Source organism: Chiloscyllium punctatum, chromosome 39 (assembly GCF_047496795.1).
Source record: "Chiloscyllium punctatum isolate Juve2018m chromosome 39, sChiPun1.3, whole genome shotgun sequence".
In the NCBI taxonomy this organism is placed as follows: Eukaryota; Metazoa; Chordata; class Chondrichthyes; order Orectolobiformes; family Hemiscylliidae; genus Chiloscyllium; species Chiloscyllium punctatum.
In genome coordinates, this window is record NC_092777.1 from 56,429,295 (window position 1) to 56,455,546 (window position 26,252).

At 42.6% G+C, this 26,252-nt stretch overlaps 1 protein-coding gene across 3 annotated transcripts in view; it reads left to right on the plus strand.

Annotated features, from left to right (window-relative positions):
• The first annotated feature begins 4,341 nt into the window (after positions 1–4,341).
• Positions 4,342–26,252, plus strand: part of LOC140464238 (parvalbumin-like EF-hand-containing protein) — a 39,787-nt gene continuing 17,876 nt past the window's right edge. Inside the window, exons 1-2 of one of the 3 annotated variants that reach the window (XM_072559083.1) lie at positions 4,342–4,379; positions 25,049–25,175. In XM_072559083.1, the coding sequence (XP_072415184.1) occupies positions 25,067–25,175 (109 nt within the window). In that variant the 5' untranslated portion in view covers positions 4,342–4,379; positions 25,049–25,066. Of the gene's footprint in view, positions 4,380–11,154; positions 11,171–24,562; positions 24,703–25,048; positions 25,176–26,252 lie in introns of those variants that run through there. The other 2 variants (XM_072559085.1, XM_072559084.1) reach the window with 2 other exon arrangements.

Below are 26,252 nucleotides of genomic sequence, written 5' to 3' on the forward strand. Positions count from 1 at the left end.
GAACCAGATGTCACTATTTATAAAATAAAGTGTCAGTCATTTAAGTTAAGGAGAACACTTTTTTTTTCTCTCAGACAGTCATGAGTCTTTAAAACTTTCTGCCATAAAAAGGTAGTGGAAGCAGACTTCTGAATATTTCGAAAGATAGAAATGGCTAGGTTCTTGATAAACGAGGTGGCATAGGTGGTAATGCGCAGTAACCCAAAAGCTCCTTGGAGTAAAAATCACCAACGATCGATCCTGGTCCATCTACATTGACGCTATTGTCAAGAAAGCACACCCACATCTCTACTTCCTCAGGAGGCTAAGAAAATTTGGCTTGTCCACAATGATTCTTACCAATTTTTACAGATATACCGTAGAAAGCATCCTCCCTGGATGCATTACAGCTTGGTGTGGCAACGGCACTGTCCATGATCACGAGAAATTGCAGAGAGCTATGAATGCGGCCCAGACCATCACTGAAATCCAGCCATCCTTTCATAGACTCCATTTGCATTTCCCGAAGCCAGCATAATCAAAGACCCCTCCTACCCCAGTTATGCTCTCTTCCATCCTCTTCCATTGGGCAGACGATACAAAAGTTTGAAAACACGTACCAACAGATTTAATTATAGCTTCTTCCCTGCTGTTTTCAGACTTATGCACAGAATTCTCATATTTAGAGTGATTTCGTTCTGCCCTTCCCTGCAGCTGTAACTCTATATTCTGCATTCTCTTCTATTTCCCTGATATACTTACATAAGGTATGATTTATCTGGTTAGCACAGAAAACAATACTTTTCATTGTATCTCTCTACATGTGACAATAATAAAACAAATCAGATCAACCATGATGTTATTTAATGGTGGAGCAGGCTTGAGGGGTGACTGTTGTTCCAAATTCATATGATTGTATGGATCATAACACAGAAGGCTGGCCTAATGATTTGGGAGCATGAGTTCAAATCCTACTACAGCAGGTGATAAATTTCAAATTCAATGTATGAAGTAAATCTGAAAAGTTAATCTCAATATTGGTGATCTACTGGATTGTCACGAAAAGCCAATTTGCTTCAGTAATGGCAGGTAGGGAAGGTGTCCTGATATTCCTATATTGTCTACACCGTATGTGGCTCCAGACCAACACCAAGGTGATTTCATCTTAACTGCCCTCGCCCAGCAAGCCATTGTATTCAATAAGTCACCACCTCTTTCTCAAGTGATTTAAGAATGGGCAATAAATATTAAGCTTTGTCAGTGTCCTTGAATTTCAAGCAGCAAGAGGTTCCGAGAATAGCAACAATTCACATTTATGTGTTGGTGATGGCACAGCAGTCAATGGAATCATTACTTTAATCGTGGTTTCCTTGCTATAAATAGAATATGTCTAATATATAATAACATTTCTCAAGATAATATACTTTATAAATGAGTAATAAAAATGTTAATTCACTCCATTATTCAGGGATAATTTCTGTAAATAACATCTAAACAATGAATATTTTTATCCAAGTTCCTTACTGAGCAAAATCCAATATAAATTGGGTGGATTTTGATCATCGCTTGTTGGGCATGAAATTGAAGTGAAAGGGATGAAAACCAGGCAAATTCTATCAAGGACATTCAATATACTCAGTCAGATTACCAGCCCAACAGTGAAGACTAATACAAAACACAATAATGCAAGATGTATTCAAAAACACAAAAGGCAACCATTTCCTAGAGTAAAACAAGAACTGCAAATCCTGGAAATCTGAAACAAAATATAGCATGGACTAGAGAAACTCAGCAGGTCTGGTAGCGTTCTGTGGAGAGAAAACAGAGTCAATGTTTTGAGTCCAGTTAACTTTACAATCCAAAGGGTCACTGGACTTGAATCATTAACTCTGTTTCTCTCATCACAGATGCTTCCAGACCTGCTGAGCTTCTCCAGTAAATTCTGTTTTTGTCCCATTTCCTAGAAATTCATCTCCAGCCACACAAAACAATTAGTTCATGAAGTTATCAGTGGCTCAAAGAAATTAACCAGAAATTAGAGGCACCCAAAGTAATGTTTGATCTTTCTTTAGTCCTTCAGTCTTACATAGCATCCCAGGATATTATGCTCCTATAATTCTAGCCTTTATACATCCCAAATTTGAACTGGTCAACAATTGGTAGTTATCCCTTCTGCTGCCAATTCCAACTCCAACTTCACCTCAAACTCCAGAAATTCCTCCTTAAACATTTCCAGCTCCTTCTCCCTCTCCCCCTCTAAAAACTATCTCTAGTGATTGTAACAAGGTCCGCCAGGTGGCCCTCATGGATTGAGTTTCCTTATTGGGGCTGTTAACCTGGTCCAATCAGGGAGCCGAAAAAAAAAGAAAGAAAAAAAATAAACATGAGTGTTTGAGCCCAGGAGTCTTTGGAGAAGGAGCACAAAAAAGAAAAAAAAAAGAGTGCAGGAGAGTTAGGGCCGACTGCCTGCCCCTCTTCCAGGGTTACGTTAGAGCCCGGGTGAAAAAAAAATGAACAAGAGTGTCAGAGGTTCACTTTGAGAGCTGGCTCTGAGGGAGCTGGATCGGCGTCAAGGGCTTTCCATTTGCAAATAAAGGGTGACCTGGATATGGGATACTGGCATCGATGGAGTTACTTCATGATCTCTTGGACAAAACTGTCCTAAAGCCTGCCTTAAGATCTCCTGATGTGGTCAGCCTCAGATGCACTAAAACCTGTCAAGCATGACAGCATGTTTTACTACATCGTAGTTTATGAATGTGTGGAATAGGTGCAGGTCTGCCGGATATTAGTTACACTGAACTCAAGATCTACTGAACAAGTTTAGATTAATTAATCCTGATCAAAAGTTGTATCCTTCCTCTTTCAAATGCTGAAGGGCATGCTTTGCATTCAAAACATTTTGACTTTTTGTAATAGATTTGGTTGGTGGCTAAACAATGGGAACAAGGTACCATCAAAGAAATAATTAATAAGTATAGATTCTAAGCCAAAAGACATATGATGCTGGTGCTTTATTCCATCTTGATATTGTCCTGCTTTGTGAGTTTGGGTTCTTTACCGATATACTCATCTTGGAAAGTCCTCTCCTGGAGTACTGTGTGCAGTTCTGGTCTCCCTGTTATAGGAAGGATATTATCAAGTTGGAGAGGGTTCAGAATAGATTGATCAGGATGTTGCCAGGAATGCAAGGATTGAGCTATAGGGAGAGGCTAGATAAGCTGAGACCTTTTTCACTGGAGCTAGGACATTGAGAGGTGACCTTATAGAAGTTTATAAAGTAATGAGAGGTCCAGATAAGGTGAATGGCAGGTGTCCTTTCTCTAGGATGGGGAGGTTTCAAACTAGGCTCTTGAAGTACTTTTAAGGTGAGAGGAGAGAGATTTTAAAAAGACATGAGAGGTTCATGTGTGCCATGACCATCCAGAAGAAGTGGTGGATGTGGATGCAGTTACAACGTTTAAAAGACATTTAGACAAATAAGGAACGTTTGGAGGGATATGAGCTAAGCACATGCAGGTGGGACTAGTTTAGTTTGCTCCAACCAGTCCATACTGACTATTATCCCAAAGTGTCTGTTTCCATGCTGTATGACTCTATGAAAGAATATTTTTTAAATGTTCCTTACTTGTATCTTGTTGGAAAAAATGAGCACTCAGTGACAGTGATAGTATGTAATACTTGCTGTATACTTACCTTCCACTCACTGTGTAAGTTGGGTGTTGGTGACAAATGTAACAGGCTGGCATGGATGGCAAGTCTCAGTCTGATAGCCAAGCACACTAAAGCCAAATGATATGAGAACTGACCAAGGTACTACCTCACATAACCAGAGGTTTGTTCTGGCCGTAGTACAAGTCCAGGCACGCACAAATTTCCCGTCCCCTTTCTTCTATTTGACCTTCTGGAAGGATGTTAAATCCTGGGATCAAGGTAATGATCCCAGTCGTGTTCTCTGGCATTAAGTGGAGGGGCTGGATCATGGACATAAGCTAGGATACCCGTCATTAAATCAGTACACTTTACAATGAGGGGCTGTGCATCACAAACAGCGCATAATCTCTGGGATGATTGTCTGTAAAAGTGCAGCCTAAATGGCAGATTTTAGCACATAGTATGTTCACTTGCCACATCGTTAAAGTTTGTGTGCAAAGAGGTCCAAAATAAATGTAATGTTAAAGTTGTCTTTCATATGTTTTGAACCTGGCGGTGCATGAAATGCAGACCTGACAAATTAGAAACACTTGATAATTCTCAGAAGAATAAAACAAGTTGGCGACTGACATGCAGTTTGCTTTAAATAGCCAGTCAAAATGATATATAAACTCAAAGAACAACAGACAAACCATTAGGTAGTGGAGAGAGTCGCGGATACAAGAAATAAGAAGCCCTTGTCAGTGGTAAGTTTACTGTTAAAGTTTGTATTTGCACAATCTGGAAGAAAGGTTAGAATATCCAGTTTAGTTTACAAACTAATTCTCACAATAAGTTTTTAAAGATACTGAATATTCAGAAAATTGTCTGAATTATTAACATCCTCTACAAAAAGAAGATTATCCAATCTATAAAATTAATTTCCCCCTCTCTGCTATTTTGAGGGTTATTTGAAAAAATTGCTGTGTTCCACTAATTGAACTAGTCAATGTCCCAGGTATCTTAAATGGGCTAACAATTTCATAAAATAAGTAAAACCAATATTTGGCTAAATGTATTAAACAGAGTGCTAAAAATTAAGTTCAACTTCAGGGCTTATGAACTTACTATCTTTACATCAATGTTTTTGCAATTCAGTTTAGCCCCTCATACGTTCACTTCATATTGAAGGTACATTTTTCTGCCCATCAAATTAATTCTGCAATTAAAATAGCAACTGAATAAATTGGATGAGTTTATATCAATCAAAAGTGATTTCAAATAATGAGGGGAAGATATTGTGGAGCCAAGTAAATGTGAAGCTAATCCTTTTTTTTTTGCATAAATTCTATAAATAAAAGCAATTAAAATGCTGTTCATTCCTTTTGATTTTAAAATATTGTAACACAAAACCATAGAGTGCAAGAGATGTTCGTAAACAGAAACTTAATTGTCAGATACCTTCAAGATGCTTAAGTGGGTATTCCTTTGGGAACGTTTAAGTATTTTGTTTGCTTGCTACTCCATCATGTGTTTTGAATCAGCAATTCAATTTTGGTAAATCTAACTGCCCCAGGAGTGCAACTTAAGGAAACACCGACAGCTGCACTCCATAGCAAGGAGACAATCCAATCCCAAAATAGGTGACTCTGATGCAGCTTAAGTTACAAACCTACTAGCTGCGATATGCAAGTGGTATCATTTTATTCTAGAGACCGCTGTCTTTTTATACCTTTCTGCATGAGTTCAGATTTCACCCCTTTCACATGTTAGCCTCGCTGGATGAGAAGCCGCCAAGGTTTTTGACTTTGTTGACTCCAATGGAGGTAAAGGCAGGCTCCTTTAAAAGCAGGTCAGACCTAAGCCCAGCATCACAAGCAATGGCCACAGGCCAGAGCCGGATTAAAATTGTCCTTGTGCCTTGGCATTTTTTGCATTTAAGAAAGTCCAGTTCCTGTTGAGTCAGAATCACAGAAATCTATAGCCATTCGTGTTCAACAGACTGTTATCCATATGCAAGTGGTATGCCAGGGATGGCACGGTGGCACAGTGGTTAGCACTGCTACCTCACAGTGCCAGAGACCCAGGTTCAATTCCTGCCTCAGGCAACAGTCTGTGTGGAGTCTCCCCGTGTCTGTGTGGGTTTGCTCCGGTTTCCTCCCACAGTCCAAAAATGTGCAGGTTAGGTGGATTGGCCATGCTAAATTGCCCATAGTGTTAGGTGTAGGGGAATGGGTCTGGGTGGGTTGCTCTTCAGAGGGTCGGTGTGGACTTGTTGGGCCGAAGGGCCTTTTTCCACGGTGTAAGTAATCTAATTATATGTTGGACCAGGGCAGCAAGAGACTTTCAGAGATTTACAAGGGTTTAAGCATATTTTAGCACCAACTCCAGTTTCCATCATGCCCTTTGGAACCCTTTACCTGTCCAAAATCAAACAAACCCCTTGCTGCTGGGGAAAACAAGGCTTTTCTTAAAAAAAAATCACCAGTTCAGATACATTACACCACACCTCTGGAACAGGTGGGACTTGGACTCAGGTCTCCTGGTCCCGAGGTGGAGACACTACAAGTGAAGGTAATGGCTTAGTGGTATCATCGCTAGACTGTAAATCCAGAGACCCAGGTAATATTCTGGGACCAGCTGTGGAAGATGGTGGAATTTGAATTCAATAAATATCGAGATTTAAGAATCTCACGATGACCATGAATCCATTGTTGATTGTCGGGGAAAACCCAACTGGTTCATTACTGCCCCTACGGGAGGAAAACTGCCAACCTTACCCAGTCTGGCCTACCTGTGACTCCAGACTCACAGCAATGTAGTTGACTCATAACTGCCCTCTGGAAAATAAATGCTGGCGGTGCCCTTATTCTGTGAATGAAAAAACATCACCATCTCAAGAACACACTTAAAGAAAACCATGCAATTAACATTTTACAACGACAGGCCAACAGGGGTAGATAAGATAAGGAAAGAGGTGGACATTAAATTGAAATAGAATCAGAGGGGAAAATAATGGACCACGGCACCCATCTCTCTCTCCCTAAAGGCTGCTTTTTTCCCATTTCGTTATTCAGAGATGCTATCACACACGACTGGACTGCTTTCTTTTCCCACGACTAAATCACTCGTGTTGCTAATTAAAAACCAATTATCTAGCATTACTAACCAAGACTAGTGCAGCCATAACAAACATAGGGGAGATTAGGCAAAGACAGTTCTTTTTTATATACTGTATATCTGGAAGTGCTCTTACACACACCTGAATGGTTTATACAGTTTGTAAATACAGAGGCCAATGTGAAAGACAGGGGAATTGAATTAAGCAGGGCTCAAAGAAAACACAGTTCAGCCCCACAGATTCTTGATTCTTGTTTCTAATCAACGTATACAGTGATGTCATTACATTCGCCTGGACAGATGGGATTTGAACCTGGGTCTCCTTGACCTGACTTAAGTATACTACCACTGCACCACAACACACTTCAAAGCACAGTTCTTCATATTGTTTCTTTTTATTTCTTCTTTTCACTAGGGCACACTTTTACACAAAACTGAACCCTTTTTGTCTACCACCAAATCACTCTTCTTGCTTTTCTCCTGTCATCTCCACCACCAAACCTGCCAGATTTCTGAAGCAATGATCTGTTTACATGTAAAACCTGTCTGGATCAGTGTAAAAGAGAAAGAGAGAGGAGGGGGGGAGAGAGAGAGACAGGGATGGAGAGAGGTGGGGGAGAGGGAGAGGGGGAAGAGAGACGCAGGGAGGGGGGAGAGAGAGAGATGGAGAGGGACAGATGGGGAGAGAGAGAGACAGAGAGGGACCGGGAGGGAGAGAGAGAGGGAGAGACAGAGAAGGAGCGGAAGAGGAGAGAGAGAGGTACGGGGAGGGAGAGAGATGGAGAGGGTGAGAGGGGGAGGAAGGGGGAGAGAGAGGGAGAGAGGGCGAGAGAGAGAGAGAGACAGGGAGGGAGAGAGTGAGAGGGAGAGAGAGGGAGGGAGAGAGAGAAAGATAAAGGGGGGGGAGAGAGAGAGAGCATTAAATTACAATGGAGTTCGAGGGTGGGGGGAACGACATTAAACATTTCAGCTCCTGTGGTGCCTGCCTGTCTCTAAAAGCATCAAGAGTATTCATGGGACACTGTGAAGAACATGGGTCTTCTTTTCTATCTGGAACTACTGTCATACACACAACTGATCCATGTTTCTCACCAACAAGTCACCCTTGGCAATTTTCATATTAAATACGGTCCTTGGTATTTTTCCTAAGTAACTTGTTCAGAGTTGCTATCCTCTGAAATGGGTGGGACTTGAACCGAGGCCTCCAGCCCAGAGGTAGGGACACTACCACTGTGCCACAACTACAAGAGCCCTGATACGTAGTTGTTTTTATATATATACGGAAATGCTGTTACACACACCTGAATGGTTTACACGTTTGTAAATACAGAGTCCAATGTGTATTATCTGCTCTTCATCGACACTGGACCTGTATTTCTAACACTGACAATTTGGCCTGTCATCTTTGTTCCAGCCAAAAGAAAAGCTGTCCAACCCAATCCCTATTCCAGCAATTGGTGCATGCACTGCACATCAAGTGCATACCCAAGTACTTTTTAAAGTGCAACGTTTCTGCTCCAACCATCTCTTCAAGCAATGGGTTCACTCCTTTACCAACCTCTGGGTGAAAACTTTCTCCTCACACCCCTCTAATTATTCCACCAATTACAGGTGTCCCCCTCCCGTATCTGCGGGTAATACATTCCAAGACCGGATAGTAGCGAACCCTGTCATTTAAATGAGAAATGTACCTCCCTGCAATCCCCTGGAAGTATTCCTGGAATGTTCCATGTAATATGTCCGGGCCATGGTAAACCACGGATAACTGAAACCATGGAAACCAAATCCCGGATATGGGGGTTCGAGTGGATGAGAAATAAATCCTTCCTAAATACTCTATCTTGGTCCCTCATAAATTCCTTATAAATTCGCAGACTGCAATTAAATCCCTTCGCAGTCTCCTCTGTGCCAAAACAAACAACATCCGCCTATTCAATCTTTCATCGTAGCTAAAATCCTCCAGTCTGGCAACATCCCCCCTCATGCAAACAGATCCATTCTGAAACACAGTGACCAAAGCTCTATGTAATATTCTCACTATAACCTACTTGGTGTTTTAAACAGTTCTGGAACAGCCTGTCTGTGCAAATATTCTGTTTTGACTACTAAAGCAAAGCCCTTGTACACTTTCTCAGTTAGTGAATTTAGTTACCCTGCCACCTTCAGAGATCTTTGGCCACGCACTCTAAGTTTTCCTTGCCCACAACACTTCCCAGTACAGATTTCTTTTCTTTCATTTTGTATTCTCCTGCCTGTTTGGCCTCTCAAATTGCATTATCTCACATTTCTCTGGGTTGTATTCCATTTGTCACATTTAAGCCCAGCTGATGTAGTCCATAGCTTTCTTCCTCAGTGTCAACCACTTACTAAAGTTTATATCATCTGTAAACATCTTGCTCAAGCTAAATCCTTGACCTGTCATAGTCATAGAGATGTACAGCACGGAAACAGAACCTTCGATCCAACCCGTCCATGCCGACCAGATATCCCAACCCAATCTAGTCACACCTGTCAGCACCCGGCCCATATCCCTCCAAACCCTTCCTATTCATATACCCATCCAAATGCCTCTTAAATGTTGAAATTGTACCAGCCTCCACCACATCCTCTGGCAGCTCATTCCATACACGTACTCATTCCTCTGTGTGAAAAAGCTCCCCTTAGGTCTCTTTTAAATCTTTCCCCACTCACCTTAAACCTATGCCCTCCAGTTTTTTTTAGATTACTTACAGTGTGGAAACAGACCCAACAAGTCCACACCGACCCTCCTAAGCACAACCCACCCAGACCCATTCCCCGACATTTACGCCTTCACCTAATACTACGGGTAATTTAGCATGGCCAATTCACCTAACCTGCACATTTTTGGACTGTGGGAGGAAACCCAGGGAGAATGTGCAAACTCCACATAGTCAGTCACCTGAGGCGGGAATTGAACCCAGGTCTCTGGCGCTGTGAAGCAGCAGTGCTAACCACTGCGCCACCGTGCCACCCATTCTGGAGTTCTGGACTCCCCGACCCCAGGGAGAAAAACCTTGTCTATTTACCCCATCCATGCCCCTCATGATTTTATAAACCTCTATAAGGTCACCCCTCAGTCCCGATGCTCCAAGGAAACCAGCCCCAGCCTGTTCAGCCTCTCCCTGTAGCTCAAACCCTCCAACCCTGGCAACGCCCTTGTAAATCGTTTCTGAACCCTTTCAAGTTTCACAACATCTTTCTGATAGGAAGGTGACCAGTTTACAACAAAAACCAAGGAATCTGGTACAGAGCTCTGTGGAACCTCACCCGAAGTGTCATTTCAGTCACAAAAACATCTATTTGACCAGTACCCTGTGGTTCCTGCCACCGAGTCTATTTTAGATCCAAATTGCCACTTTCTCTTGCAACCCATTCTATTTTTCTGATCGGTTTACTGTGGGAGCCCTTGTCAAATCCTTGCTAAAATCCATTCAGCCTGTATTTGATGTATTACTCCTGGTATCACCATTTGATTTTTTTAACAGAAGGTAAGAATGCACAAAAGAAAGATTTTCATTTAAATAGAATTTTTCACAATCATCCGACTTCTTAAGGCACCTTACATTCAATTAAGTGTTCAAAGTGTAGTCACTATCGTAATGTAAGGGCAGCACAGTGGCTCAGTGGTTAGCACTGCTGCCTCATAGCACCAGGGACCCAGGTTCGGTTCCTGCCTTGGGTGACTGTCTGTGTGGAGTTTGCACGTTCTCCTCGTGTCTGCGTGGGTTTCCTCCCACAATCCAAAGATGTGCAGGTTAGGTGAATTGGCCATGCTAAATTGCCCATAGTGTTCAGGGATGTGTGGGTTAGGGGCATTAGTCAGGGGAAATGTAAAGTAATGGGGAATTGGATACTCTTCAGAAGTTTGGTTGGGCTGAATGGCCTGTTTCCACTCTGCAGTGATTCTATTCCATGAAATGTAGGAAACCTGATGGCCAATTTACCCATAGCAAACATTGATGTGATAATCTGTTTATTTACATCTCAGTCAATGCTACACATTGGCCAGGACACTAAGATTAGCTCTACTTCAAAATAGTGGCGGGGATCTTTTACAGGCAAATGGCACTTCAGTTTAATAAGATATCTAAAAATGATACCTTCAACAGTGCAGCACTCCCTCAGTATCACACTGAAGTGTTAGCCTTGATTTTACTCCCTCTCAAGTCCTGGGTTGAGAGTTGCACCACCAACATGATGATTCAGGGACGAGAGGGAGACAGGAGAGGTTAGCATGGTCAGCGATTTACAACTAACCCTGTAAATAGCAACTAAACAATAAATGGCTGGAAAACTCTTTGTGTCTGAAAAAACTGGGATAAAAATTCTTTTTTTAAGGAAGAGGTGGAGGGACTGAGCTTTTGGGAGAGGCTGAATAGGCTGGGATTATTTTCCCTGGAGCATCAGAGACTGAGAGGTGAGTTTATAGAGGTTTATAAAATCACGAGAGGCATGGATAGGGTGAATAACCAATGTTTTTTTCCCCAGATAGGCGATTCCTCTGTTTAAGGTGAAAGGGGAAAGATTTAAAAGGGATCTAAGGGGCATTTTTTTCACAGAGAATGATGGGTATATGGAATGAGCTGTCAGAGGAAGTAATGAAGGCTGGTACAATTACAACATTTAAGATGCATTTGTAGGGGTACGTAAATAGGAAGGGCTTGGAGGGATATGGGCCAAATGCTGGCAAATGGAACTAAATTAATGTAGCATATCTGGTTGGCATGGACGCGTTAGACAGAAGGGTCTGTTTCCGTACTGTACAACTTTATGACTCTATGACCTTTATCTAAAGTCTGTGTGTTAGCTGTCAGCATTTTGCTTTATCCTAGTTTTACCTTTACAAAATTTTACTTTCAACACTCCCTTGGCATCAGTTAGGGATCAGACCAGACTGTCCTCCCACACCACAGTATTGTAAGGAGAGAGTTAAGACCCGAACTGTTATATCATTTAAAAACAAGTGCTAGATGTCATCTGATTGGTCAACACAAGGGTTTGATCAAAACACACTTTATTCATACAACACAGTTAAAATACAATAAAAGGAAGAATTGGCAAAACCCTAACCCTAACCCTAAACTTTAGTCGTTAAATAATACAATAATCATCAACTGTTTCAATATAGAGAGCATCCCTTAATTTAATAAATCTGCAGGAAGGAGACAGCCGAGCGGTATTATGGCTACACTGTGAATCCAGAGACCCAGGTAATGATGTGGGAGCTTGGGTTCACCATGGTATATGGTGAAATTTGCATTCTTTTTTAAAGTCTGAAATTAAGTCTCTAACGACAATCATGAATCCATTGTTGGAAAAACCCATCTAGTTTACTAATGTCCAGTAGGGAAGGAAATCTGCCATCTTAACCTGGTCTGGTCTACATGACCAGAGCAATGTGGGTGACATTAACTTCTGTCTGGGGCAATTAGGAATGGGCAATAAATGCTGGCCAGCCAGAAACAACCTATGTCCCGTGAATGGATTTTTTTTAAAGTGTCCCAAATTTTGGCAAAAATTTAGAGTTTGCTTACTAAGAATTTATCTACCTGTGCCTTAAAGATATTTCAAAGGCTCTGCTTCCTCTGCCTTTGCAGGAAGACATTTCCAAATATCACGACTCTGTGTGAAGGAAAAAATATGCATCATTGCTGTTATTTCCTCCTCATTTCTAAACTGTCACCTCTGGTTGTGCTTTTTAATTAATCAATAAATTAATGATCATTATGCCATAAGCAAAGAAATGAATTTCTGTATCTTGAATGCTTATACTATCTGTAGCAGAATACAAATTTAAGTTTCTTATTACTGGTTAAATTACTTCCCGCTAGTAGATGAACAGAACAAAATTGCGCTATACCCAAAGTTCATTGAATCTTGGCACCCTCTAGCCTTCCTTGCTGACTTCAGTGGGGAATCTGTTGAGATGTTTACCAGATGGTAATGATGCCACAGAAATCTGAGTGAGCATGCTAACTTTTATCGTTTTTTCCCACTCTACCTTTCTCCAGCTTACAGCCCTCGTACTGATATCTTAAAAACTCCACTTTAGGAACACTGGTTCCTTTAAAAATTGATCATCTACAATGCGAGTGGAGACCGATCATTGCAAGTTGACTTGCACATTTCTTGTCAGTTACCTTTGTGCAATTGTGCTTAGGTGTGGCTGGTTGCAAAAACACTGACAACATCAGCTACAGACTGGAAAGAAGCAGTTGCTTCTCATTTGGTACGTGGGCAGGGTGCGGGGGGGGGGGGCTGGGTAATGAGAGAACACAATAAGATTTCCAAGACTTGCATTGTTACCATGGAGAAAGTGAGTTCCTGCTGTACACAACGCTCACACAGGAGTAGGGACTGGTTCTAAATCAACAGTTTCATCTTGGAACCCAACGTTCTTGTGGGTCTTAGCAGAGTGAAATTAAAGATTTTGGTAACCTTCTCCAGCATCAATCAGGATCTGTCTGGCACCACAGAATGAATGAAGAATCTGTGTTGCTGATTTCCACCCCTACTTTCTGAACGCAACTCCAAATGTCCATTATTAGTTGCAAATCTGGACCAGCATAGCCAATAACTGTAGATCACCACAATCAATTTCCTGATGAAGAGCTTTTGCTCAAAATGTCGATTCTCCTGCTCCTCAGATGCTGCCTGACCTGCTGTGCTTTTCCAGCACCACACTCTCGACTCTGATCTCCAGCAGCTGCAGTCCTCACTTTCTCACAATCAATTTCCAGACAATTACAGTCTTGGTTTGTCATTGGGCAGCTTAAGAAAACAGCAATAAGTTTAAAAATTGATCATATTTTGAGACCTACCCAGTTTGTGTAGCCGTGACAGACAATGGAATTCCTAAATAAAACAAAGAACTGCAGATACTGCAGATCTGAAACAAACTAAAGCAGAAATCACTTGAGAAACTCAGTAGGTCTGGCAGCATCTGTGGAGAGAGAAACAGAGTTTTCTGAGCTTCCAGTTACTTGCTGCTTCAACCACAACACTGTGTTCCCCACCCAACATTTCTATCTTGGGCCTGTTGCGTTGCTCCAACAAAGCTCAACACAAATTGGAAGAACAACACCTCATCTTCCACTTGGGGACCTCACAATCTGCAGGGCTCAACAATTTCCACGTCCAATACCCATCCCCACCACCAGAGGTCCTGCCATGAAATTGGTTGCTTAACCAAACCGCCCCGTGGCCCAACATTTCAACTCCCCCTCCCACTCTGCCGAGGACATGTAGGTCCTGGGCCTCCTTCACCGCCGCTCCCTCACCACCAGACGCCTGGAGGAAGAACGCCTCATCTTCCACCTCGGAACACTTCAACCCCAGGGCATCAATGTAGACTTCAACAGTTTCCTCATTTCCCCTTCCCCCACCTCACCCTAGTTCTAAACTTCCAGCTCAGTAACTGTCCCCTTGACTTGCCCGGACTTGTCCTACCTGCCTATCTTCTTTTCCATCTATCCACTCCACCCTCTCCTCCTTGACCTATCACCTTCATCCCCTCCCCCACTCACCCATTGTACTCTATGCTGCTTTCTCCCCACGCCCACCCTCCTCTAGCTTATCTCTCCACGTGCTTCAGGCACGCTGCCTGTATTCCTGATGAAGGGCTTTTGCCCGAAACGTTGATTTCGAAGCTATTTGGATGCTGCCTGAACTGCTGTGCTCTTCCAGCACCACTAATCCAGAATCTGGTTTCCAGCATCTGCAGTCATTGTTTTTACCTTGTTGCTTTTAGCACAGCCAACAATTCAGAGTCTCCATTACCTCTGCCTGAGCTTCTCTTCTTCCCTGACCTACTATCAATAATTCTTTTGCCTGCCTACACTTTTCTCTCACTCTCTGGGCTCCCTCTCCACCTATCCACCCACTCCTTTCATCCCCTCTCCCCCACCCAGGTTCTACAGTCATACAGCCAATCATATTCTCAAACTAAACTAGCCCCACCAGTCTGCACTTGGCCCATATCCTTCCAATCTTTCCTATTAATGTACTTGCCTAAATGTCTCTTAAACCTACATCCACCACTTTCTCTGTCAGTTCATTCTGCACACAGTAAAAACAATGACTGCAGATGCTGGAAACCAGATTCTGGATTAGTGGTGCTGGAAGAGCATAGCAGTTCAGGCAGCATCCAAGTAGCTTCGAAATCGACGTTTCGGGCAAAAGCCCTTCATTTATTCCTGATGAAGGGCTTTTGCCCGAAACGTTGATTTCGTAGCTGCTCGGATGCTGCCTGAACTGCTGTGCTCTTCCAGCACCACTAATCCAGAATCCATTCTGCACACAAACCACTCTCTGTGTAAAACAATTGCCCCTCATATCCTTTTTAAAACTTTCTCCTCTCACCTTAAATATATGCCCCCTAGTTTTGAACTCACCGACCTGAGGGAAAAGACCTTTGTCATTCACCTTATCTATGCTCCTCATGATTTTATAAACCTCTATAAGGTCACCCCTCAACCTCCACGCTCCAGGGTAAAATGTCTTAAACTTTCGTCTATTTTTACGTCAAACCTTCCATTCTCGTAAATCCTGACTGAACCCTCTCCAGTTTAATAACATCCTTTCTATAAACAGTGTGACCAGAACTGGACACAGTACTCAAAAAGCCATCAGTTTACATACCACATTTTCCTGAATACTTCCAGTTCTGAAGAAGGGGAACTGGACTCAAGCTGTTAATTCTATTTCTCTCTCCGCAGATGCTGAATTGTTTCAGTGGAATTCTTCACTGTAAAAACCTCTGGAACACTTTTTTTATTTCAAACAATTTATAGTCTTCTTTTAGCTGATTCTCCGTCAATATCTCCTGTTTCTAGTTTTCAAAAATAATTGACAGAGTAACCTTAGCGACATCATTTTTGTGCTGATCTGTTGCCTACATGGAAGGTTCATCAGCAATGTACTGTGTCCAGAAGTTATAATTCATTTTCTTGTCCTTTATTCTCTACTTGTCTATGAACTGAGTGCCTTGATTGGCTATTTCAAGGGGCACTTAGCCACATTGCTGTGGGTCTGGAGTCACAGGTAGGGCAGACCAGGTAAGGACAGAAGATTTCTTTCCTTTACAGAACATCAGTGAACTAGATGGGTTTATATAATAATCAATTCTAACTTCATGATCACCACCATTGAGACTAGTTTTCAATTCCAGATGTCATGGTGAGAATTGAACTCCTCTCCTGAAAGCATTAGCCTAGCCACTCAGGATAACTGCTCTGGTGACATTACCACAATGTTATCAGCTTCCCCTAAGCAACTTGCAAAAAATATACAAGTTAAAAAATATTCTTACTCAAAATGACAATAGGCAGATTTTGAAGGAGCAGAAAATCAAGCACATAGATACCCATTCCAAATCTCAGTCAAGAGTGTGGTGCTGGAAAAGCACAGCAGGTCAGGCAGCATCTGAGGAGCAGGAGAATCGACGTTTCGGGCATAAGCCCTTCATCAGAAGTCCTGGTGAAGGACTTATGCCCGAAATGTCGATTCTCCTGCTCCTCAGATGCTGCCTGACCTACTGTGCTTTTCCAGCACCACACTCTCGACTCTGATCTCCAGCATCTGCAGTCCTCACTTTCTACTATTCCAAATCTCAGCCATGGTATATGTGTGGCGTTGTAAGCACACTGAATGAAGAAAAATAAAAGCCAGTCTTACAAGCTACAAACTGAATAGCAAGCAGTTAGTGTGTGATGCACAGCTGGACTCTATGGACTTACAGAAGCACATTCAGAAACAAATTCTGCATTATCTGGTAAAATATGCTTCTCACTGTGCGGCAGTAATGTGACATGCTCACTTAATTTACCATAAAATTTGAGTCAGCACTTGAAACATGACAATCAATAAATGCACCCTTGATGTATTGTAATTTATAATGTTGTGACTGAGAGGAAGGAGTACACTGTCTCTCTCTATTGACATCATAGTTGTAATTGTTTTACCAGTCTCCCACTGTGGCCAATCATGTACTTTTTCTATCTTAGATTTGGAATGAAAAGATTCATTGACTTGGTTTTTTTTTAATGATCACAAATTGTTGATTTGTTATTAAACAAAAGCTTTTCCTTGAAAAGACAGAATTGGTTAACGCACAGTTTGTAATATGAAAAGATACATTTTTAGTCCTCCTAGTAATTCCAGACACATACGCTCACAGACTCACACCCACCCATGACAGGAAAAATAGGAAAAATGCATTTCTCTCTGCACTTTGAGAAAAAAAAAGTTGTTGATAACTACATCGTGGTCCTGGAGGCAAAAAGGGAAAGATGTGGAGTGGTCAGACAGTTGTTGGACTGGCATTCTGACAAGTGTAGACAAATGTCACCAACACAGGCAGATGTCTCTGGGATCTTTGCAACCACAGCTTGCTCAGGAAACACAACCAAGGATTCTTCTCGACACTCTTTGAGAGACTACCAGGTTTTTCCGTTAAATTCAACAGAGATTTCCAGAAACGGGGAAGCTGAACTGGGAAGCTGTCGTTTTTTTTAAATGAGCTTGTGACTTATAAGGACTGTAAATTTTATTTTTATGCTTTGAAAAAGCTCTTGTGGAGGCCCTTGTGGTACAGCGGTAGTGTCTCTACCTCTTAACAAGGAAACCCAAGTCTCACTTACTCTGGAGGGGTATAATTAAAGGTGGCACAGTGGCTCAGTGGTTAGCTTTGCTGCTTTGTAATGCCAGGGACAGGTTCATTTCCACCCTCAGGCGACTGTCTGTGTGGAGTTTGGACATTCTCCTGTGTCTGCTTGGTTTCCTCTGGGTGCTCCAGTTTCCTCCCACAATCCAAAGATGTGCAGATTAGATGGTTTGGCCATGCTAAACTCCCCACAGTGTCCAGCGGTGTGCTGGGTTAGCCATGGGAAATGCAGAGTTACAGAGATGGGGTGGGTCTATGTGGATTATTCTTCGGCAGGTTGGTGTGGACTCGATGGATGAAATGGCCTGCTTCCACACTGTAGGGATTCTAACATTCTAATAATATTGACACTATGGACTGAAATGAGGAGAATGTTATTTTAAAACAAGGATTTGAAAGAATGGGTGTATGTCCTGAAAGATGTAACTGGGCAGCCAAGCCAAGCATTGGGTAAATAATGGGGTGGCACAGTAGCTCATTGGTCGGCACTGCTGCCTCACAGCTCCAGGGACCTGGCTTCAAGTCCAGCCTTGGACGACTGTCCGTGTGGAGTCTGCACATTCTCCCCGTGTCTGTGTGGGTTTCCTCCAGGTGCTCTGGTTTCCTCCAATCTAAAGATTGTGTACGTTAGGTGAATTGGCTATGGTAAATTGTCCATAGTGTTCAGTAAGGTGCATTAGTCAGGGGTAAATGTATGGGAATGGGTCTGGGTGGGATACTCTTCGGAGGGTCAGTGGGGACTTGTTGGGTTGAAGGGCCTGTTTCCACATGGTAGGGAATATAATTCTAATTTTAAAACTGAACAAGCAGCAATTGACTATTGAATTGTGGATGATTTGGAGCGATGGGGATGTACAGATGCAGTTGGGTGGCATGATGGTTAGCACTGCTGCCTCACAGTCTCAGGGACCTGGGTTCAACTGTCTGTGTGGAGTTTGCACATTCGCCCTGTGTCTGCATGGGTTTCCTCTGGGTGCTCCGGTTTCCTCCCACAATCCAAAGATGTGCCGGTTTGGTGAATTGGCCATGCTAAATTGCCCATAGTGTTAGGTGCATTAGTCTGGAGTAAATCTAGGGTAGGGGAATCAGTCTGGGTGGGTTACTCTTCATAGAGTCAGTATGGACTTGTAGACCCAAAGGGCCTATTTCCATACTGTAGGGATTAACTGATCTTAATCTCAGTTCTTAAGTGATGACTGAGCCCTTTGGCTGACCAACATTTATGTAATTGGTTCTCGGGTAGCTGAACAGCTCAGAGTTGGGAAATGATTCGAGAAAAGAAGAAATGTTTAGTTCATTCCTCGCTTGGGAGCAGTCTCTCTGTTCTCTGCAGTCAAAACTCACTGTACAACCTGAAGTAAACAAATTTATCTTTTTTACAACAGTTGCTATAAATTGGGAGTTTTGGCAGTATTTTGAAGTTTAGGGCAATGTGCATGCATACAGTTCCAGCCTCTGTACATCACTGACTCATGCACAAAAGTCTGCACTGCACATGTTCACAGAACAAGCATGGGGTTGAATGGGACATGAGGGAGAGAACAGATGGACACCAAGTTGGGGGGCTAACAGAGAACTGACCAGGGAGATGACTGGGACAGAATAGATCAGGGAGGGGTGGGTACAATAGGTGGAGGGGAGAGAGAAAGGATGGGGATTGGAGCGATGATTTCTTCCCCACCTGTCTGAGCACTTCCCCCTCCACCTGATTTCTTACCCATTGACTCTTGAGCCCTATCTCTTACCCCCTGCCTAATCTCCTCCACAACCCCCAACTCAGTCCTTCCACAACCTCTTGCCCAGTCATGGCCACATCCATTAATGTGTATGTATGTACTCACAGGGAATAGTGCTCTGCACCCTTAGAATCAGGAAAGGCACCCTTTATCTTCATATGGGCAGCCAGTCCAGTGAGAAATACCCACATGTGGACTGCTTTCAATAAAGCTCATTCACCAGCGCATCTGGAAGTTTCTCACCAGCGCATACTGCACATGCCCTTTACTGTCAATGAACACAGCCAGCATTTGTAATGGAGAAGTCAGAGACTTAGTTAAATGAACCAGCCACCTTGTGCCTCTCCCCAACCAGTGGAAGCATCCGGGTAACAACGACTGAATCAAGGTGCTAGCGGACATAAGGATCGTCCAAGAAAACAGAACCTGGGAACAACGATATCGGAATTGTCTTTCCCATCTAGCCAATAACCTCACTTATCTGTCTGATTGTCTGCCTGTGTTCATATTAGGGGGAGTTTATAATGGATTTGAATTTAAAATTGTAGTCTTATGCAGAGATGGTTTATAATTGTTTACCTGTAGCTAGAGTCTAATCACTTGCAAGAAACAGTAACTTGTGTTGAATACAGAAACCTAACTTGTGCTTCCTCAGTCTGAAACTCAGGTAAATTGAAGAGCTTTTCAGAGTTCTTAAGATCTTTTAGTGAGTGTCTGGAAATAGTGGGGATTGATTTCCAGCACATTACCCCAGTGAGTCATATCAATCTACAAATCTAAACTCATCTCAAAACCTAAAAAAACACTGTTCAGTTGTAAAACCCAGAGGTAAAAACAGCCCAGCGTTTTCCTGCAAATGAATTCACGGACCCCAGTCCAGCAATTATCTGGAACCATGTGATTTCCAAAAAGGACCTGATTGGAAACAAAGTTTAAATGCACCTTTTCCAAAAACCAATCCATGTATCTCCACCATCCTCCAAATTCAAGTCCACAGAGGTTATTATGGAGGAAACCATCAGAACGTGTAAACCATATTGCATCATCATTCTGTTAAGGTTAGGCATGTGCCCTTTTAAGTCCATTGAGCGCATTTGTAAATCCTACTTGAGTATGCCGTTTCAATACTAAGAGACTTGTGCTGATGCTTTTCGTTCTTACTTAGCTGAAGGACTGATGGAAGCATATCCAACAGTAATTTTCAACAGAGAATGAATATATATTTATAAATCCGCTTGCAAAGGAAGAGTTTACGGGAGAAAGAGTCAGAGTGTGGTACTCACTGATTAATATCAAAATGCTAACAGAAAGAATGAAGGACAAATAGCCTACTTATGTGCTGTGAGATTCAGTTCTGTGGCTAAGTTTGAAAACCATACTAATAACTTCTGGAAGTTTGTGAAACAATTCTCACTTAGAACTCCATTGCTTCACCTGAAATCCGGCCCTCCATTTCTGGTGAACTGGCTCTGATGTTGGCTTCCCATTTGCCCCTGAATTGAGTTTCTTGTACATTCCTTCACAAAGACCCCCTACTTCCATCCCCTTAGTATTGACACATCCATCGCTGCCTCAGATCATTTTGTTCTATTCAATCATTCGTTCAGCATCATTGGCAAGGTCAATGGGTTGTCCATCCCTAATTGCCCTTGACACAAAGGTGGCAAGTCCCCTGCTTGAATCGCAGTAGCCCATGTCATGTAGGTATACCTACAGTGCTGTTAGGAAGGGAGATCCACATTTGTTTATCCAGTGATAGTAAAGAGATCCAAATCAGAACAGTGTGTGTCTTGGAGGGGAACTTGTAGCTGCTGATGTTCTTACTTGCCTGCTGCACCTGTCCCTCAAGTTGGCAAAAGTCACGGGTTTGAAAGGTCAAACGAGCTTCGGTGAGTTGCTCCATTATATCTTGTGGATGGTAGACACTGTTATTGCTGTGCCCCAGTGGTGCAGTGAGCGAATATTTCAGCTGCTTGATGTGATGTTGAACTGCAGTCCGCATAATCTTTCATCTGTGTATTTGATGCTGCACACATTGGGAATTATCCCATCACTGTCCGGGCTGGTGCCTCGCAGATGTTGGGTAGGCTTTGGGGAGTCAGAAGTTTACCTTCCACAGATTTCTCAACCTCTGACCTGCTCTTGCATGACTTCAACCGGTGGAAGATTTTCCCCATGATCCCCATGGAGTTTTATAAAGCTGCTTAACATCTCAATTGGTTGAATACTGCCTCGATGTCAAGGGTAGTCACGGCAGCTCAAGTCTGGAATTCAGTTCTTTTGTCCATGCTTGGTCCAAGATTGTAATGATGTCACCAGCGGAACAGCTCTGAGTGAACCTATCAGGGAGTAGATTATTGGAGAGTAAGTGTTGCTTGATAGCTCTGTTGGTGACATCTTCCATCACTTTGCTGATGATCAAGAGTCGACAGATGGGGCAGTAACTGACCAGTCTGGATTTGGTCCTGGGCTTTTTTGGTGTGTAGAGCCAGCATATTTTTCTCATTGCCAAGTGGATGTCAGTGTTGTAGCAGTACTGGAACATCTTGGCTAAGGATGCAAAAAGTTCTGGAGCATGGGTCTTCGGCATAATTGTTCAGGCCCCATTGAATCTCTCTGGCCTTCAGTCTGATCTTGATATCACATGACTGAACACTGACATCTGAATCAAATAGACTGAACATTGGTGTCTGTAACGCTGGGGGGTGCTGGAGGAGGTCGAGATGGATCATTCAGCTGACACTTCTGGCTAAAGAAGGTGATAATGCTTCAGTGGGAATCAAGGTCTCATCAAAAGGTGTTAATATTTACCTTATTTCCTCTGCTTGTGGGGTTCATTGTAATGGCTTTCAAGTAGCCTTTTCCTGTTTCCCTTCATTTTGCCATAAAAGATTCTGACATTCTCACTGTTAGACAACAAAATAATACAAAACCATAGACTTTTGGATTTTCCTTTGCACAATAAAATTTCAATTGAGCAGCAGTTAGTATTTCCCTATTCAATGTCAAAATCCATCCACAAAATCCACAATTTTCAATATCCTAGCCTTCTTAAGACTATTGAAAGTCATCCCAATATCTCGAGTCTCCACACGTCCTCATTTAGACAGGGTGAGATCTCAAAGCTTGAACGTTAACTCCTCCTTGACTGGAGGGAAGCAGCTTTTCAAAAAGAAAAACAGAACAATTACCCACATATCGATAAACAGCATAAACTAGAAATTAGGGGTTTAAAAACCAATAATCTTTTTCTTTTGCTTTTGTCCATCCCATTCTGCTCATTCATACGAACTACTCTATGACACTTCAGAAATGAGTTTTCTCCCAGCTCTCTGATTCTCTGGATGTCCAGAAGAACACCTCCAGGGTTGAATTGTCCCTCTTTATCTGACAGGAACAATTAGCCCTTTCACAGCTGTCGCAGCCTCTGGGTCACTGCATTTTGTGCAGCACAAGATTGCTGCTGTTGAGTCAGTAGACATTTTAACCGATGGTTTGCCAACTCACATACTTATTAATTTAAAGGTTTTATGACTAAATGAAAATTAACTTTTGGAATACTACATTCAATTCTGGACTCCCTGCTATAGGAAGGATGTTGTAAAACTTGGAAGGGTTTGGAAAAGATTTACAAGGATGGTGCCAGGGTTGGAGGGTTTGAGCTACAGGGAGAGACTGAATAGGTTGGGACTGTTTTCCCTGGAGTGTCGGAGGCTGAGGGGTGACCTTATAGAGGTTTATAAAATCATGAGGGCCATAGATAGGATAAATAGACAATGTCTGTTCCCCCTGATAGGGGAGTCCAAAACTAGAGGGCATAGATTTAGAGTGAGAGCGATAAAACTTAAAAGGGATACATAACGGGCAAGTTTTTAATGCAGAGGGTGACGTGTATGTGCAATGAACTGCCAGAGGAAGTGGTGGAGGCTGGTACTATTATTACATTTAAAAGGTATATGGATGGGCAAATGAATAGAAAGTGTTTAGAGGGATATGGGCCAAATGCTGGCAAATGGGAGTAGATTAATTTAGGCCTAAGGGGCAACTTTTTCACACAGAAGATGGTACGTGTATGGAATGAGCTGCCAGAGGATGTGGTGGAGGCTGGTACAATTGCAACATTTAAGAGGCATTTGGATGGGTATACGAATAGGAAGGGTTTGGAGGGATATGGGCTGGGTGCTGGCAGGTGGGACTAGATTGGGTTGGGATATCTGGTCGGCAAGGATGAGTTGGACCAAAGGGTCTGTTTCCATGCTGTACATCTCTATGACACTATGACTTTATGATATCTGGTCGGTATGGACGAGTTGGACTGAAGGGTTTGTTTTCATGCCGCATGCTATATGACTCTGTGATATAATTAGGTTGTTGGAGCCAGCTCTTTTTTTCAGCAACTCTTAAGGGGAAACTTCAAGTATTAAAAATTATGGTTTGATGATGTTGCAAGAAGGAATGCCGAGAATGTATAGCGTGAAAACAGTCCATTCTGCCCATCTAGTCCGTGCTGGCATTCATGCACCATGCCAGCCTCCTCCAACTCTGCCTGAACCACAGCTCGCAATGTAGCCTTCCATTCATTTCACCCAGGTATTTCCGTCTGTCGTCTGCTAAAATGAATCAATTCTCCTCATAGTACTCCAACATAGAAACGAATTCAAAGCAACATTGCTCTGTGAAAGCTTTCACCTTCTTGCCCCGTGTGCGATGTTATTTTGCAGGATTTTGTTTCAGAAATTCAGCCTTGCATGTTTGTTTCGCACAGAATAATAATAGCAAACCTTTTCAGTAAACATCTTGTTAACATTTTGGATAACAGTGTACATCTGAGCTCGGGATCTTATCTCAGCGTAAAATCCCAATTTGTGTCACCACATCCCATTCAGCCAGGCATGAATCCTCTTCATTGTCTGCTTTAGTTTTGGGGCACAGTCAGTAACACGAACAATTTGCATCCAGCAGGGTGTTTCAGAGCTCCAATTAATTTACATGCATTTTCAGCTCAGTGTTTTCTTTGAATGCAGGATTGAGTAAGGTATGAAACACAACATTGCCTTTTTATTTAAATGTGAATCTGCAAAAATTTCATTTCAAAACTCATAATTCCAGGCAAACCAGGTAGATAATTATCACCACTGCACAATCTTCAGGCAATGGCATTCAACTATTATTCGATTCCATCATTAATTTTTTATTGCTATTTTAAATCAAACTGAGTTAAATTGAGCACATCCACAGATGTTGCTAAACCTGGTTGGCCCTGGGGTCCAGATGTTTTTATCCCCCAGTTAGGCATCACATGCCAGAAGTTATTCAGTCATGAGCTTCTTCAGGAATGCAGAACCAGGGGGAAGGTCATCACTTGGAAATGATTTTACACAGAGGATTGTGAACCTTAGGAATTCTCTAGCACAGAGAGCGGTGGAAGTTCAGTCTCCGAGTGTGTTCAGCCCTAACCAAACCAAACATCTCAATGAATAATAATCTAGTTGAGTTGTAATGAATGCACCCAGAATCACCCTTTCCAGGATGTGACAGTTTTAGTCTTGGGTAAGATTTAAAATCTTGATTTCTGTGACTGAAATTTGCTCCACTGTCAGTTCATGTTAACTAGGAAAATAACTCGCCCATATGTTTATTGTGGGATGGGGGAAGGTGTGATGAGGGGTGAAGTTCAGTTCCCTGGGAATTGTGTTCAAGTTAGAGATTGATAGATTTCTGCTTCCCAGCATTTTGGGGACGGGGACAGAAACAAGGGAAAGCGAAAGGCATTGATGTGTTTGATCACATTGGATGGTGGAGCATGCTGGATAGGCCAAATAATCTAATCCTGTTTAAGCTGTCTGTGATTCTATGCATTCTGTTACTCACTGATTCTATCTCACTTCTGCTTCAGCTATTCGATTCGGAGGAGATGGCCTCTTCAAATTTCAATGCGCACGTAAAGCAGGTTGCTCATGCAATGGGCACCTCTCTAACTGACCACGATATTTCCCTCATGCCCAGCGAATTGAGGCTAAGAGGTAAAACCTCCACTCACACTCTGTCTTGCTCTTAGATGTTATTTGCTGATGATGACAAATTGAACCACTGCTCAAGCCTCTGCTTAACCACCTGGATGTGAACATATTCAATTGAATGGAAAATCCAAATTTGTAACTGGACCTTTAGAGAGGAAAGTTGGGCGGCACAGTGGCACAGTGGTTAGCATTGCTGCCTCACAGCACCAGCGACTCAGGTTCAATTCCCAACTCAAGCAACTGTCTGTGTGGAGCTTGCACATTCTCCCTGTGTCTGTGTGGGTTTCCTCTGGGTACTCCGGTTTCATCCCACAGTCCAAAAATGTGCAGGTCAGGTGAATTGGCCATGCTAAATTGCCCGTAGTGTTTGGTGAAGTGGTAAATGTAGGGGAATGGGTCTGGGTGGGTTGCTCTTTGGAGGGTCGGTGTGGACTTTTTGGGCCTAATGGCCTGTTTCCACACTATAAGTAATCTTTAAAAAATCTCTTCTTTAGCTTTGAAAATAAACTGTGTTTGAAACCCCGCAGCTGCACTTACCTGAAGCTGCCAGCAGGTGTCAGCCAAGCACTGGGCTAGAAGGAACTGCAAAAGGTTACAGCAGCATCAATACAAATGGTGTATATTTGCATTTATGTAGCACATTTCACAGCTTCAGGTCACCCCAAAGTGAAGAAGACTCATATTGGACATGAAACATTAACTCTGTTTCTTTCTCCGCAGATGCTGCTAAACCTGCCGGGTTTCTCCAGCACTTTTGTGTTTTTATTTCAGATTTCCAGCATCAGCAGTATTTTAATTTTATTTTAGGTGCCATTAATGCTGTTGCAACTTAGGAAACATGGCAGCCACTGTGTGCAGGGTGAGCTCCCACAAACAGAGATGTGACAGTGCTGGGATAGTCTACTTTAGATGTGGCACCTCTGACAAAGCAGCACCTTGTTCAGACTGCACTGTGGGATTATACTGCACAACTTCCGATTCCGAGGCTGGAGTCTACCAATTGCCAAGCTGACCCCTAAATAGATTATGAAGTCTCCCTATATTTAATTTAGCTTCAGAAATGGTTTCAAGGTAGCTGAA